At 36.2% G+C, this 16,357-nt stretch overlaps 1 protein-coding gene across 1 annotated transcript; it reads right to left on the reverse strand.

Moving 5' to 3' along the window:
• Window positions 1-979: 979 nt before the first annotated feature.
• Window positions 980-14,618, reverse strand: LOC113081899 (atrial natriuretic peptide receptor 1-like). Its single transcript, XM_026253799.1, has 27 exons — window positions 14,443-14,618; window positions 13,969-14,163; window positions 13,752-13,873; window positions 13,309-13,398; window positions 13,070-13,215; window positions 12,636-12,757; window positions 12,390-12,536; window positions 12,139-12,293; window positions 11,843-11,978; window positions 11,618-11,709; window positions 11,370-11,499; window positions 10,498-10,576; window positions 10,000-10,099; window positions 9,644-9,736; window positions 9,409-9,486; window positions 9,210-9,314; window positions 8,591-8,662; window positions 8,340-8,502; window positions 8,024-8,176; window positions 7,729-7,903; window positions 5,307-5,450; window positions 3,798-3,921; window positions 3,109-3,177; window positions 2,845-3,019; window positions 1,777-1,875; window positions 1,567-1,658; window positions 980-1,163 (listed from the first exon to the last, which is right to left on the reverse strand). Exons 2-27 carry the CDS (start codon window positions 14,156-14,158, stop codon window positions 1,116-1,118), a joined length of 3,099 nt encoding a protein of 1,032 aa, XP_026109584.1. The 5' UTR covers window positions 14,159-14,163; window positions 14,443-14,618; the 3' UTR covers window positions 980-1,115.
• Between the last annotated feature and the right edge of the window lie 1,739 nt (window positions 14,619-16,357).

The raw sequence follows: 16,357 nt of genomic DNA on the forward strand, positions 1-16,357 counted from the left end.
CCCTTTAAGCTATAATGGTGATGGCAAGAGAGTGGTGGATAAAAAAACAACGGTATGTCGCATCTGCAACATGACAGGGTACACCAGCGGGAATACAAAAAAAAAAAAAAAAAAAAAAAAAACACCAGCGGGAATACTTGAAACATGTCAACTCATTTACGCTGACATCACCTTATTGTGTCAGTATCTGGGAAAAGACGAAAAAAATGAGAAACAAGCACGCAACAAACTATCCCTGCAGCATTTAGACACCGGTATTATAGCTTACAGGGAATCCAAAGTGCACCCACACCAGACCTGTTGGTTATTTTAGGATCTTATATTTCTGGTCTGTTAAATGCATTAGACATTTTGCAACGAGCCTTCAGCGCGTGCTGAGTGAGCGAGCGCCTTAGGGGCCGTTCACATATCGCGCCTAAAAACGCGTGGAAAACGCTAAGCGCGTCTTTCTCCTCCTTTCCGAAGCGCTCGGGCAGAAGCGCTCATGAGGCGTCTGTCTTTGCTAAGCAACAATGACGTGCTCTCTCCATGAGACGCGGAAATTTCAGCGAATGATAAATGGATTTGCAAGCTCTAAAAATCGCTTGCAGTAGCTCTGCTACTAAATTTATTTCAAAATTGCAATCCATATACAACTGTGAACAGCTGTTCCTTCATCTTGGCTGAGTTTTCAACGTTGTTACGGGAAAGGATGAAGCTGATTGGTTAGTTCTTGTCACATGACCCGCGGTGCGCTTGCAGCATTCTGAAAAGTTGAGATGTTTTTACATTTTGCTGTATCTAAAACGTATCGAACCGAACCGAACCGTGACATCAGTGTATCGTATCGAACCGAACCGTGAATTTTGTGAACCGTTACACCCCTAATGTATATGTGTGTGTGTGTGTAATAATATTTGTAAAAATATTGTTGTTGTTGTTTTTACTGTATTTTACATAAATATATAATACGAAATACACAATTCATAAAAAAAAAAAAAAAAAAATCTTCCCAACCCCAAACATTTGCTTCTTGAACTAAAATATTGCAAACATGCAATACAAAGTAGAAATATAGTGTAATATACTCATGTTAAAAAATCATGTTAAAAAAGTATTGAAAAAAGGGATCTGGTTTAGTAGTCCTCTCCCAAAAGCCAGTATGTCCTCACCCAGCCCTTTCCCTGAAATGGAAGAGAACAGCGAGGTGAGAGCACTTCCGAAGCTTTGAAAATGTGTGGTTAAGAGGACGCTTTTGAGCTCTATTTATAGGTCCTTACCAGCTGTGACTCATTACCGAATAAATATTTCCACTCTTTCTGAAATTATATTGCCATGTATACACAACTTTTTAGACATTAATGTTTACAGCCGTGACTGTAGTTATGATGTCATTTGATTACACGGTATGGTTTTGTAACACAATGGATGTGACTTGTTAGTCATTTTGAAGCACCAATCCTATAATAAACATGTGAGAGAAGAATCAGCTGAGGGAATCGGACTGTTGTGATGTGGTCAGACAGGTGAGATGAAAGCAATATGATGCTCTCTGAGGTGAATGTCACAGGGGCAGTAACTCTGTACCTTTATGTGGATGTCACCTCGCAGTTCACAGCGGAAAGTCCTGAAAGTGTCTAGGAGAGACTTGGTGGAACTGCTCACATGGATCCTCAGTGCTAAGAGGGGAAAATAAAACGATATGATGTCAGATCAATCACGTGAGTTTTATTTAAAATGCTTCTCTGACATATCTTCGTAATCTGCTGTCAACACATGCATTATGAGTGACCTTACGTAATCCATATGTCTCCATCCTGGAGGCAGTGTTCACAGTGTCTCCAAATAAACAGTAGCGTGGCATTTTCAGACCCACAACCCCTGCGACACAAGGCCCTGTAACAAGCAAAATGATTAGTTTTTTTATGATTCGGTATTTTTCCACAACACATTTTAAATAGTTTTTCCTTTTCCACTACTCAGCCTATGTTTTGTGATAAAATGTATAATGATGTATTTTATTTGAATTTTTCTCATATGTGTCATAAGCCAAGTTGGCAAGTTGAAATAACTCCAAGAATGCCTGAGCAGCATAAACACTCGTCTGATGCAGAAATGGACCAAATCAGAAAAAATATTCAAATGCATCATTGGCTTTGTATTGAAAACACATCTGAAAAAGGCAAGAGAGAGAAGAAATGAAATGTACTGTATAAACCTTCTGTATAAACAACCTGTCATAATCAAATGTATTTATTAGAAGTAGTCCCCCAAAACTGTATAATGCACAATCTGTTTCTTACAGTAGGTTGTACACATTTTTATGCATACTGAAAAATTATTTCTTTTGCTATACTTTTATTTAGAATTTTTGACAGAGAGGATGATTAATTTTTTTACATTTTTGCTTTCTGTTTTGATTTTTTTTTCAAATGCAGAATATTTTTGTGATGGCAAAGGTGAACTTTCAGCATCATTCCAGTATTCAGTGTCCCTTCAGAAATCATTCTAATATGCTAATTTGGTGCAAAAGAAACTTTTTTTGTGTTTTTTTTTTTTTTTTTTGTGGAATCCATGATTCATTTTCTTTGAAGAACTGAATGTTCCAAAGGACAGTATTTAATTGAAATAGACATTTCAGTACTTGAACTACTGGTAAGGTTGGACACCCCTTGTATACTTGTTCATACTTTAGTATAAGAACATACAAATAAAAATAGAAAAAAATAGCTTACATTACATAAATTACAAGGCAATACACTCATAGCCTGAGCACATTTGTTTTTGTGATTGATCAGGGTCAGTGCAGGCCAGTGAATATACAAGAATAGCACAGCCAAAGAGCTGTCACCATCCAGTTATTACCTGAATGAACTCCAATGCGGACCCTCAGCTGCTGCTCTGGTATGTGTGGACTGTAGAAGCTCCTCATGCCCTGCACCACAGCTAATGACATACTTGCTATTTCTTTTACATGGTCGTCTCCATTTCTGGTAGGCAGGCCCGACACTACCATGTAGGAATCGCCAATGGTTTCTACCTGGATACAGCAAAGGACACATGAAGCAACATATTTCCTACAATGGTTAAAATCATCTCGCATGATGATGAGGCATTCAAACGATGTACCTTATAAACATTGTGGTTGTCAATGATATTGTCGAAGTATGTGTACAGGTCATTCAGAACGTTCACTACCTACAGTACAGCAAAAAGGAAACAAGTGCAGTTTATAGCAATCAGCTTAGGGATACAGATACAGAGATCAAAGTTTCTGTAAAGTGACAATCGTTTTCCATTGTGGTTCAGCTGTGGGCTTCAGTGCGGTCCATAAATAGCATCATGCGAATGTATTATTTCCACTTTAAGGCTCAGACGGGCTAGTGAGCCAGCAGCTATGCTAACAGTAGCCTGATATCCGTGACAGAGTAGGGTTTTTGGCACTTGTGCCATGTCACCTAATAATGTCAGGAGCTCTTATGTGACATATGAAACCCATTCCAGAGCGTACTATGTGGATATTTGATCTTATAACAGACCATATACAAACAAACACACACAGGAGCATACATAATTTAACAAGTGTAGGTATTTCAAAGTCTTAGACAACGGAGGAAGGCAGCTCCTCAAACCTCCCCAAATAGCTCTGGACATGTGTTTTTTGTTAAAATACAATCAGAATCTGAACAAATAACCCCATATAGGACCTATATTGAAAAAAAAAAAACACAACAAATAGTTTTTAAAAAATGCCTGCAAGGAAAGTGCCGGGCAGAAACTCTCTGAGATGCTGTTTGAGTCTCTGCGTCTTTCATCACCTGCATTGGCGTGAGGGATGCTGACATGGCTGTGAAGCCTTCAATGTCACTGAAATAGATGGTTACGCAGTCGTAGGTTTCTGCTCTCACTGTCTTTCCCGCTATGAGCTGAGCGGCTACACATCTAAAAATACAAGAAAAAAGACAGGCACTTTTCAAAGGCAGGTTTCAAGTGGAGGGCTTGGTGAGGATCAGTGGTCTCGTCACGTAGGCTTGTTAGGCCAGGTGCAAGCAAGTTTTTAGGAACTGAAGTGTTGCGCTCAAATTCACTGAACAGTCGTGCCACTTTTGCCTGCACTATATCAACAAGAAAACCTACATCATATTCACTACACCTCCAAATTAACCAGGTGTTAAAGGGATTGTTTACCCGAAAATGAAAATTCTGTCATCATTTACATTATTACTTCCATTACCCAAATCTTTCATTCATCTTCAAAACACAGATGAAAATCTGCTCAAATACAGTTTCTGTATTGATTTGCTCTATGTTTGTGCTCTATGCCGATTTTTAAATGTGAATAAAAGCATCTGTTCATCATAAAAAGTTATTGTATATCTTCAAAAAACTTGGATTAAACAGCTTGATTTATATTGATTACATCTCTTTATGAAGTATTCAAAGTTAGGATTGGATAAGTGGAGGGAAGAAAATCAAATCTGTTTTGTGTTAATATAATAAGATGGCAAACAATTTTATTAAACAAGATATGTGTATATTTTCATTGCAGCAATAATTCATCAAATGACAGTCAAGTGCATTTTAACCCAAGTTTATGTATCTAACATTTTAACCGTTAAAAAGATATTTCACCCAAAAATAAAAACTCTGCCATTAATTACTCACTTTCATGTTCTTCCAAACCCGTAAGACCTTTGTTCATCTAGATATCAAGATATTTTAATGAAATCCAAGCACTATCTGACCCTGCATAGACAGCAAAGCAACTACTACATTGGAGGCCCAGAAAGGTAGTAAGGACATCATTAAAATAGTGCAGAGAAGAAACTGTTGAATAAAGACAATATTTTTGTTTTCTTTGCACACAAAAAGTATTCTCGTAGCTTCATGACATTACAGTTGAACCAGTAACCTATTTTAACTTACTACATTTCTGGACCTTGAACATGGTAGTTCCATTGCTGTCTATGGGAGGGTCAGAAACCTCTCCGGTTTCATCAAAAATATCTTAATTATTCTTAAGATGAATGGAGGTCATTCCACGGATTTGGAATGACATGAGAGTGAGTGATTAATGACAGAATAAAAAATTTTGAGGGTGAACTATCCCTTTAAGGCTAAGACACAACAAACCAACATAGATAAATAGCGGAAACAAAGCTGACAATGGTCAAAATGAGCTTCACTAAAGACCAAAGCCAACTGGTATTCATCAAACAGAAACACAAACTGGAATAGCCAAAAGAGCATTCTGCATGTGTCCTATGGACTTTGCCTGCACGTAACACCCAATCAGTGTATGATCAGTGTATAATCTGAAATGTTACCGTGGCAACATCTGCGTGAGTAGTCCCTCTGCTCGCTTCTTCTCTTCCTGGAGTTCAGCGGTACGTTCACTGACTATCTCCTCCAGATTACACGCATACTGCTCCATACGGGACAGCAGGTTATCCAGAATGTTCTCAGAGCCCCTGTGCATACACACGAATGCTCTGCAAATATTATTCTTTATCATTACTACTAACTAGCGTTTAGCAATATCACATTTAAGAAGCAGTAATTCTTTATTGCCCCTTCAAGGGCCATTTGTTGCAAAAGAAACATTCATCAGCACACAGTACACACAACACCATTTTTTATTTTTTTAATCTCCCCCTTCATCCTCCAAAGCCAGTATAAATGTTTAGCCTGATACGTTGTGACAGGGTTGTTCTCGTGGGACTCTATGATCGCTGGGTTGTGTGTCACTGGTCCCCAGAGTGGCCATATCCTGTTTGTTTGTCTACCTGATTAAGCACTGTCATTTGTAAGTGTAATTAATGATCCTCTGTGTCCCTGCCCTGTTCTTCTTTATTACCTCAAAAGCACTCATTAGTCACAACTACCCTCATTTACAGCTGAAACAAGCACAAAGAGGAAGAACGTGCAACTGTAGCGATGTCAAGACCGCATTAGATTGGGAAGGAGAGATAGCTGTACACTACTGATGCCGCAGCAATGCTTGTTTAAAGTGCCTTTAATCAAACTTATCTCAATGTTAACACTGACTGCACTTGGGAATCTTACTCTGCAAGTGGGGAAGATCGTATCAGCAGAAAGTCTAATAAAAGTGCAGTCTGGAGAGTACAATAAAAGTTAGAGTGTTTGGGGTTCTATTTGTTTTGGTCTGAGGTATTCAAGTGCCAACTGCCAACATGTCACTGTTTTATAGTGTACTGTATATGATGTAAAATTAAAATACAGATTATAAGGTTTATTAGCTGACTGAGATACATGAGTGAAGATATTTGTTTTATGAAATAAATAATATTAAAACCTTTATAATATAATTGAAGTATTCTTTTTATATGCTACTATAGTCTATTAATGTTTTAACCCCTTAACTGTCACTCACATTTTTGAACATATAAATTGAACATTTATAGTGCATGATCCAAACTTACATTTTTTTTTTTAATTCATGAATGAAAACATTTTGTAACATGATATTGATTCACCATTTACATTGTTATGCAATGTCTGATTTTAAAATGGGTTTTAAAGGATGAATTTTTAGATTTTAAGTCTTTTTTTTTTTAACAAAGGTCAGAACTCCTGTTATAATGTAAATTTTTGAGGGTGCACTCTTGTCAGAAATTAATCTATTACTTTTCCTACATAATTTTTAACAAAAACCATTGGTAAAATATATATTTGGGAGCCTTAGACCTTTCCAACAATATATAGTTTATCATGATTAGATTAGATTTAATTGTAATATAGTGAAGTAAATGTAGGTGTCCCGTATACGGAACTGGGGGACAGTTAAATAAATGTGCTTTTATTTTTACATTTTCAGAATTCCTTTTAATTCTAATTTAAGCTTTAGTAATTGTTTTATGTGTTGTTGTTGTTATTATTATTTCTGTTTATCTTAAATGTATTTTGGTTTAGTGAGTACTTTAACTTTAAGGCATTTTATTTCAGTTAGTAGCAATAAAAAAAAAGTTTAAGTTAAAGTCTTACATATTATAAGATTTAAGTTTTTTGTATCTTAATTAAATTTAGCTTAATTTGATTTATTGGAAATTATTTTTAATAGGTTTAATAAAAATAAAAACTGCCAGGCAACGATTAATCACGATTAATCACATCCCAAATAAAGGTTTGTGTGTACATAACAGGCTATATGTGTGTGTACTGTGTATATTTATTATGTATATATAAAGACACACACACAGTATATAGTTAGAAAATATTTTCATGTATTTACATGTATATATTTATATTCATATAATTAATATTATATAAATACATTTAATATATAAACATATTGTATATTTTTATTAAATACATACATGCATGTGTGTTTATTTATATATACAGTAAATATACACAGTACACACAAATATATTATGTACTCAAAAATCTATTTTGGATGCGATTAATCACGATTAATCATTGCTCAACACTAATAACAAACTGATACTGTAAATACACACGAGTTCAAACATAAGTTCAGATATCTAATAAGGCTTGATTCAATCAAACCAATTTTCAAAGTATTTGTGAATCAGTCAACTGCACACTGTTAAAAGTTTATTGTTTCTTAGTGTAAACTAAATGTAGCAGGTTGACCCAAGCTTAAACTAACTAAAACCACCTAAACCAACTAAAAATAAGCCCTGATGAGGTGACCTATTCCATCTAAAATGAAGTAAAAAAAAATGTAGAGAAATATATTGCTCTGTGTCTTGCTTCATTACTGACCCATTAGGACAGAGTTTCTTGATGGCAGTCCTGAGAGAAGAGAAGTCTGGTCTCTCTGCAGGTTTCTCTCTCCAGCAGCTGACTATGATTCCCTCCAGTTCCTCTACACCCTCCGATGGGTCTATGTGAGGCCTCAATGGGCTACAGCCTCTCGCCCTGACCCTCTCCACAATCTCTGAAAAACAGACAGGGAGAGAGTCAACAACAGTCCTGTAAAGTTATCCATCAGAGATGGTTTACCTTAAGTTATAAAAAGAGGCTTTATAGGGAGAGGGAGAGGAGAGTATTATCATACCTCTAGCACTGAAGTGACAGTTGGGAATGTAGAAAGGCCCTCTACGATATACTACCTCTTGAGCAATAATGGCGAAACTGTAGATGTCCCCTTTTTGAGTACCATTAGCTGAAATGGACTCTCTCAGCAGCTCTGGTGCCCTCCACAACAGAGCTTAAAATGAAAACATATTTTAAAATCTACACAAAACGATCTACATTTACATTTATGTGTGGAACATATTTGTGTATTTATGTATTGAGCTCTAAATTAATTCTATATTTTTCATCCAAACAAAAATTCATTTCTTCTTCAGAGTTCTACATTTCCGGCTTACCGGTCCAGGGGTCAAATCCAAGGCTCTGCTCTGAGTCTGAACGCCTGACTGCGTTGAGTCCAAAATCAGTGACCTTCAGGACAAAGCGGCTGTCCACGACACAGCTTGATGACGAGAGGCGACCGTGACAGTGCAAGGGACTGTGGTGCAAATAGTCCATGCCCTACATCAAAGTCGAAATTAATCCATCACTGTTTTATATTCTTCTGTCAGAGAAAACAGTTTAGACTATAAAACACAGACATTTCGACCTTTACAATGTCTAGCATGAGGGAATACTTGAACGTCCAGTCCAGCTTGATAGACTCATTCTTCAAAATGTCCTGAGAATTTGGGGGACACAAAAAACTTTAGTTACAATGACCATTCTTAAAATAATAAGAAGATATCACTTTTCTTGTTCACCCAAATATTCAGTCTTTATTTCACATTGTTCCAAAACTGTAAATCTACAATTTTGGTTCAATAATATACACAGCTCTTTCCATAAAAAGAGTCAATAATAACAGAATTGACATTATGGCTATCAGTAGAGCTGTTCAGCTATGAAAGATTAGAAAGCTTATAGAATACTTTCTGGAATTGTAATAAAATAAGGTCTTTAGTACACTTTACTTGTAGATACATTGATGTTATGTTAATTTCGAAGCTGTTTATATATATATATATATATATATATATATATATATATATATATATTGCAATAAATTTCCTGTATAAGGATTACATTCACTGTCCTAATAGTTACATCTATTTGTTCCTAAACCCTTTATTAAAAAGTCATTATTAAAAAAGCCATAAGAAAATTTTGAAGAAAAACATAGTTGGAAAATGCAGATGGAAAAGAAACAATTATCTGTGTAAGAGCACCTCCAGGCTTCCTTTAGGGCAGTACTCGGTAAGAATGAAAGGCTGAGGGGTCTCCAGGGCCGCTCCAATAAATTTACAAAGGTTATAATGGGTCGAATCTCTGCACTGAAGACACATAGGTACTGATTGAGGTACATCATATCACTAACATATTGTATAAAAATGTAATGCATTTGTCAATGTATTGAGCAGAGTTTACATGTTTGAGTTCCGCCAACAGCTCACTGCTTAGATGAGTGCTTCTTAAATTCAGAAAGCAAACAGAACAAATTGTACCCTGAAGGAGAGAGAGAGAAAAAAATAATTTAATTAACTATGAATTGTTTTATTGGGCAACTAAATCATGCCCAGTTTTTGTAGCATAAATTGTCTTCTACGTTATGTTGGAATGCAGTGACGTAAATGTGTAAACACTAAGATCACAAATATTGCACTTTGTAGACTGCAGTTCTGTGTGCTGATGGCTTGTCTTGCATGCTGCAAATTATAGACTCCAAAGAAGCCTGAATGGGTTTGGATCTGTGGGACTGAACAACAAAAGAGGAGAATCTAGATGTAATAGATTCATTCATAGTGCATGTAGCAAATCCATCCAAACAACCCACAATTAAAACAGTAATGATAAGGAGGTAGAATTGGTTATCTCTTTACATGACAGTGTCTATGACATTGTTAATTATATCATTTCTGCCTCACAGTTGCTATTATGTTCTTGCATTACAAAATAAAGTAAATTGTTGGCCAGAATAATTACTTAATCATCTTAAAATGCATTAAATCCTCTTAAAACCTTTGCTGGCAAGGTTGAGGAGTGATGCGGCATCATTATGACATCATCAGCATTGACTGTCCACAGCATCTTGGAGGCGTCCTCCTGGAGTTTGAACTTCCTGGTAATAAATATCAGTTTAATCTGAAGACTGTAGAAAATCTAAGACCGTATTTCTACAAAGCCAACGAAATACTGAGAAAAACTGAAGAACAGCAGTGGAGCTGATTGAATAAGGCTTGCATTTTTGGGCATCAGCTCTAACATTTCAGCTGAATTTAGTCTGGCATTCATGAACTATAAAATCAACAGAATGTTTCAACATAATTGCAGTATAACATGCAAATCTTACATCCAAAATAAATGAAAACGGTGTAACTAGCTCAAACAAATCTCTTGGGAAGTAAAAAAAAAAAAAGTATAGGCATTGCACTTATGCAAAAGACCACATTTCTACGCTTGATTTCGGCATTGTTAATGTTTAAGAGCTGTTAAAAATACACACTTGAACCATATTACCTGTATAAAACACAGACTGCTAGGGTCCCTGCGGCCACCAAGCCAACAATAATCCCCAAAGCAATCAAGAATTTTCTCTCTGTAAATAAAACACACACATTTACGATCTGCTGGGTGATTAGCACTCACTTGGTGTCAAAATGCAACTATGTCCATTTATAGAATTATGATACAGCAAAACTGGAAGCCACCAAGGGTAATTCTGTAGGAATGCAATATGAAACAGTCACATCCAGTCACCTTTAATAAAAGTATTATATCGGGTTGCATAAGTCTGTCCAGACTTTTATTACTTCGACCTGTTAGCTTGAGGGATATTCAGTCAGTGAATAGCTGAGAAATCTATATTGCCACTGAGTTGGACATTTGGTTCTTGCAGGCACTGGTACATTATTCAAGATTTTTCTTTTCCCCCATTTTTTAATCAAAGATAGGGTATGGGCAATGCCAAAAAAAGATGAAAATGAAGGGGTGAGAAACCAAGGGATGAGTGGTTCTGTGTGGATGAACTAATGTATGGAGCAAAGTTGAGTATCTGGTGCCCCCTACTGGAAACAAAGTGACTGTACTATGGCCTTTAACTGGCCCCTTGAAAGAGCTGATAAGCAGAAGTACATGAACATGCTTCCAATCCTCATATCATGCTCCTGTGTGTTATTAGCACACCTTTAAAATTAATGAATGATGGGAAGTAAAATGCATCAAACCTAGAGGCAATGAAAGTCCAAATACCAACACATCATTGAAAACTGTGCCTCTGCCACGGACTTGACATTTCACAAGTGTCTCGAAATGTGCAAGGTGTTATGTAATATAATTTTGCAGAATTGTTGCCAGTAATGTTTTTCCGATGAGGGCGGGTTGCCCAATACCTAGATTGATGCAGAGTTCTCCTTGAAAGCCACAGTCTGGAGAGTCTTTGGGAGGAGTTGTCCGTCCTCCAGGCCACTTGATTTGAACCCCTTGTACTGCCTTATAAGTCCCAAAATAGTTTGCAATGACCTGTGTGGAGAACCCTAGAGTATGACTCATTTGACAAATCTAATTCCGAATAGCAGAGCAGTTTTCAGATGGCTTGCACTGGTTCGGTCTAAATAATAAGCATATGTTAGTTGCTCACCTGACACTGGTTATTAACGCCTTGGAATTGTTTCATCATGTAATTTAACTCACGGTCTCCACTCGCATCAATAGTTACATCTCCTTGAATCCCTATTTAACAAAAACCAAAAGCAGAAATATGCTTCTTTTAACTCATATTATATAACATAATACAGCATTGCATGGGCACATGTAATCTTAAATCCAGTTGGTAATCACTGGATATATTTTAAGCTCTTCAAACCTGTAATGGTTCTGTTCCACATTCGTCTAGTGATGGCTAAGCCGTCATATGGGTTTTCTTTTTCTGCCAAAGTTTTGTTTAATGTCTGGGCATACAGCCAGACACTATCATGGGCTATGGCTGCTAGGAATGACACCTGTGGAAATAAAACAGTTGAACTCATAATGAAGTAACCTAAAAGTTGTGCCATCACATGGCTTTCCATCCATTCAGCCACATGCCCACGCACCAAAATTCAGATGTGGTATCATTGACAATAAACTCTATCATTGTTAATATGCATACTAAAAGCAAACCTTTTCATTAGTAGCATAGGTATAGCCAAAGTCTATTTTGGACCTTCTAATGACATTCTCTGAGAAGGCCTGATACCGTTTATCACTGGGTTTATACAGAGACAGGAAAAACAGAGCCTGATAAGCTTGCTTGACTGCTGAGTCATATCCATCACCTGAGAAAGAAGAAAACCATGCATTATAAATAGAAAATGACATCATGTCTCATTTTATGAGCAGAGTCATTGATTTTGTGGTTACGTAATACACACCTTGTTTCCAGTCAAAACTGCCAAATAGCACCTTTTGCTTGTATGGCTCGAAGCAAAAGAAAACGAAATCTCCGTTGGTGAGGCCTTTCTTGTGAGCTTCAATTAGCAAACTGCGGACCACCTTGCCATGTGCTGATATCACAATAACTGGATATAGGCAAAAGGACACAAACAATAGCTTCATTGATTAGTTCCTCACAGATTTTGGGAGAACAAATTTGCATCAGACGGGATTTTTTTTCTTACTGCGAGAGACTCGTGCCACCTCAGTTAAGACCCAGGACCAGGTCGACAAGGACCCTTGAGAGAGAGAGCCATGGATTTCTTGATACTTGGCCACTGTGATGTTATTGTGCTCCGCTTGATACCTTTCGAAAAAAGTTCTAAGATGAGCTTCTTGACTTCATAATAGCAACTCTATTTCACATCTAAAAAACTGTACATTTATATGCAAACTGTAAACAAACCAGTACAGTTTCCTTTCTACTTGGTGCAATATTTTTTTTGTACTTAATATATAATTATATATACTTTTATACTATATACCAATATATACTTACATACTTAAAAATCACTTTTACCATTAATTTTACTATTTATTTATTTACATACATGCCATTTATAATAAATGTCAATTAACATAGATTTTCCACCTCTCAGTTTCGAGGAATATTACATACCTGATCCCCTCGGCAGAAATAGCCCAGATCTGTTTAATGTCATACACAATACTGATGCGCTGCCAGCCAAACTGCTTACAGATTTCCACAAAGAAAGCCCCTAGTTTAGTAAAAGGTCCAAACACTCTTGTTAAGGTCGGATAGTCCTGAATGACAAGGGGCCAAGAGAAAAAGACATTTAGCAACTGAAAAGCAAAGTGCATTTTCAGATATAAGTGAAACAAAACATTAAAACGGACCTTCTTATCTAGAAACTGTTGCTCAGCACATACGGGACTGATGACAGCAATGTTCCAATAAGCTGCTAGTTTAGCAGTCACTGCGCAGACCTTAAATAAGAATTAGCAACAGATGATAACGCTCCATTTCCTACTCAATGAACATTTGATAGTCCTTCGTCTTGTAATGATGATATCTTGTGACAAATGAGATTATAACGACTTTTGTAATTACTTTTTGATAGCCCTTCATGCGTTAAAAGTCAATTTTATCAGCTTTAATTGGAACTGTGTGCTTGTAGAAAACTGATACCTTAATTTGGAAGTCTATTGTCTGAGTAATGATAAAATGAGTGATTGTTATCTTTGACCCGTTCCGTTTAAACGACGTTAGGCTGTATTTTAAATATTTATTTGTTTTGACTTTCAGCTGTCTTGGAAATGAAGCTAATACAACCACATACATTTGAGCAAGAAGGTCCGATGAAAGCACTGTATTTGTGTTTATGGTAAAGCGCCACAATTTTCCCAGGGCCACGCAGATCATTGCATTCATCGTCCACATAATGGTAATCCAGATGATGACCTGCCATGAATAATTCAACAACATATAACATTAAGGATGATATGTAAATATATCGTGCATCTTCCTCTTCTGCTCGGTACAAATAGCTCACTGACCTCGCAGAAGGTCCGGACTGCTGTTTACAGAACTGATAGCGATAAGAGCTCCAGCCCCAATCCGACCAATACTGAAAGGAATGGAGGTGTTTGGCATCGAGATCAACAAGGTGAATCTATCACCCAGACTGAGAGGAACCAGGGTCATCAAAAAGAGCAGTGAGCCAGGAAGACTCTCGAAGTGCTTCATTACCTCTAAATGGCATATTAGTACAAATTTGTATTCATATTTTACAATAAACACACACACACACACACACACACACACACACACACACACACACACACACATATATATATATATATATATATATATATATATATATATATTTTATTTGTATGTATATTGCCCATGTAATCAAACGGTGTATAAATATATTTGTTTGAATAGCTTCTAATTGTAGTGTAGTGGATAAATCTCATGTGCTATGCATACTAAATAAGCCTGTAAAATTGTTAAATTAAATTACTTACCACTCGTTCCGAAAGAATAATTCCCGCTTCAAAACAGAGTTTGAACAAAATAAGTAAAAAATGGATTTTTTAAAAAAGGGACCTTGCATCAGAAACTGCATGTAGCGCGGATGGGCAAAATATCCAGTGGCAGACTGTGGCCATATGGTTTTGCTCTGAATCCAGCCATCCACGACAGTGATCTCCCCAGAGTGACTGTAAATCAAGGGTCTCACATTAATACTGCTCTGTATCTCAAGCTCTGGTGTTCCTCTGACATTTGTTTATAGCTAAACAAACATATGAGTAAACACTGGTCTACAGATGTTGTTGTTTGTTTATTGTTTATTGTTAATTTGGATCCCCATTAGCTTCCACAAAGTGGTTGCTAATCTTCCTGGGGTCCACAGAGTTGCACAATACAAAAAAATCATTCAAACAAATAAAATAATAACAAAAATACAATTGCTAATCCAGTCACATCACAAAACTATACCCATACATATTAATAGTAGCAGCACAAGCAGAAGTACGTCTATACCTTTAACAACATGTTTACACAATTTCTTTTAAACACATGTGTTGAATTACTTTTACGTATATTTATAGGAACAACATTCCAAGCAGCAGAGCCACGATAAAATACAGTCTTTTTCAGCAAATTTGATTGTGGACATGGTAAAAACAGTTGAGACTTACTCACTTGACGTGTTTTATGATCGTGTCTAAAACCAACATATACAAGCTTTTCAAAGAAAAAACATGGTGTGTGATACTTGATTACCTTATAAAAATATACCAACACTCGTAAATGTAATTTGTCCTTCACTAAAAGCCATGATAATTTTCTATGCATATCAGCAACACTGGCCTGAAATTGATAATGGAGCACCAACCTAGCTGCTCTATTCTGAACAATCTGAAGTTTTTTTAAGTGCTTTTCTGATGCACTTGACCATATTATAGGGCAGTACTCAAGATGCGATAAAACTATTGACTGCACCACATCTTTTAAAACCAAAGACGAAATAAATGCAGAACATTTCCTGGCTACTGCTATACCTTTACCCATGCTGCTTACTATATGATCTATATGTTTGGACCAGGACAATGTATTGTCAAGTATCACGCCCAACAAAGTAACATCTGTTACTTGTTCCACTGGCGTCCCATCAATAAATAAATTCAAATCTGCAGCCCTAGAAATATTGTATTTTTGGCTAAAAATTATGCATTTAGTTTTTTCTATATTTAAAATTAATTTGTTAATTTGAACCCATTTAGAAATTGTTAAAAGCTCATCACTCAAATTTTTCTTTAGTTCAGCTGAAGAATGTGCTGCAGAAAACATTGTAGAGTCATCTGCATACATAACTATATTAGCATTATTAACAACATATGGTAAATCATTTATAAAAATAGAAAACAATAAAGGACCTAAGCAACTTCCTTGTGGAACACCACAATAAGTATTTTTAGCATCTGAAAAAGATCCATTATAAAACACTCTCTGTTTTCTATTAGAAAGATAGCTTCCCATCCAATTAAGGGCTGTCAATGAAAAACCATAACATTTTAGTTTAGCCATAAGAATATCATGGTCAATGACATCAAAGGCTGCTGTAAAATCAATTAAAACAGCACCAACCAGTTTCTTATTATCTAGACATGCTAACCATTCATCTGTCATATGTATAAGAGCAGTACTTGTGGAGTGTCCTGGTCGATAGGCATGTTGAGCATTGGCAAGTAATCCATTTGTACTAAAATATTGTAAAATTTGCTTGAAGGTAATCTTCTCTAAAAGCTTACTCAAAATTGGAAGTATGCTAATTGGTCTGCAATTAGAACCTAAAAAGTCTGTTTTTCCCTTTTTAAGAATTCTCATGTCCATGAGGTCTGAAAAATCATGTTCCTGTGTCAATGCTTTGAGTGA

This window comes from Carassius auratus, unplaced genomic scaffold (genome assembly GCF_003368295.1).
Source record: "Carassius auratus strain Wakin unplaced genomic scaffold, ASM336829v1 scaf_tig00035250, whole genome shotgun sequence".
NCBI classification, from domain to species: domain Eukaryota; kingdom Metazoa; phylum Chordata; class Actinopteri; order Cypriniformes; family Cyprinidae; genus Carassius; species Carassius auratus.

What these genes read in the sequence shown, in the direction of transcription:
- LOC113081899 (XM_026253799.1), bottom strand. Translation starts at nt 14,158, where the DNA reads ATGAAGCACTTCGAGAGTCTTCCTGGCTCACTGCTCTTTTTGATGACC. An exon ending in GCGTTAATAACCAGTGTCAG is followed by an intron (nt 11,500 to 11,617) that starts GTGAGCAACTAA and finishes TTCTCCACACAG; the next exon opens with GTCATTGCAAACTATTTTGG. An exon ending in CCTCAACCTTGCCAGCAAAG is followed by an intron (nt 9,737 to 9,999) that starts GTTTTAAGAGGA and finishes TTTGTTGTTCAG; the next exon opens with TCCCACAGATCCAAACCCAT.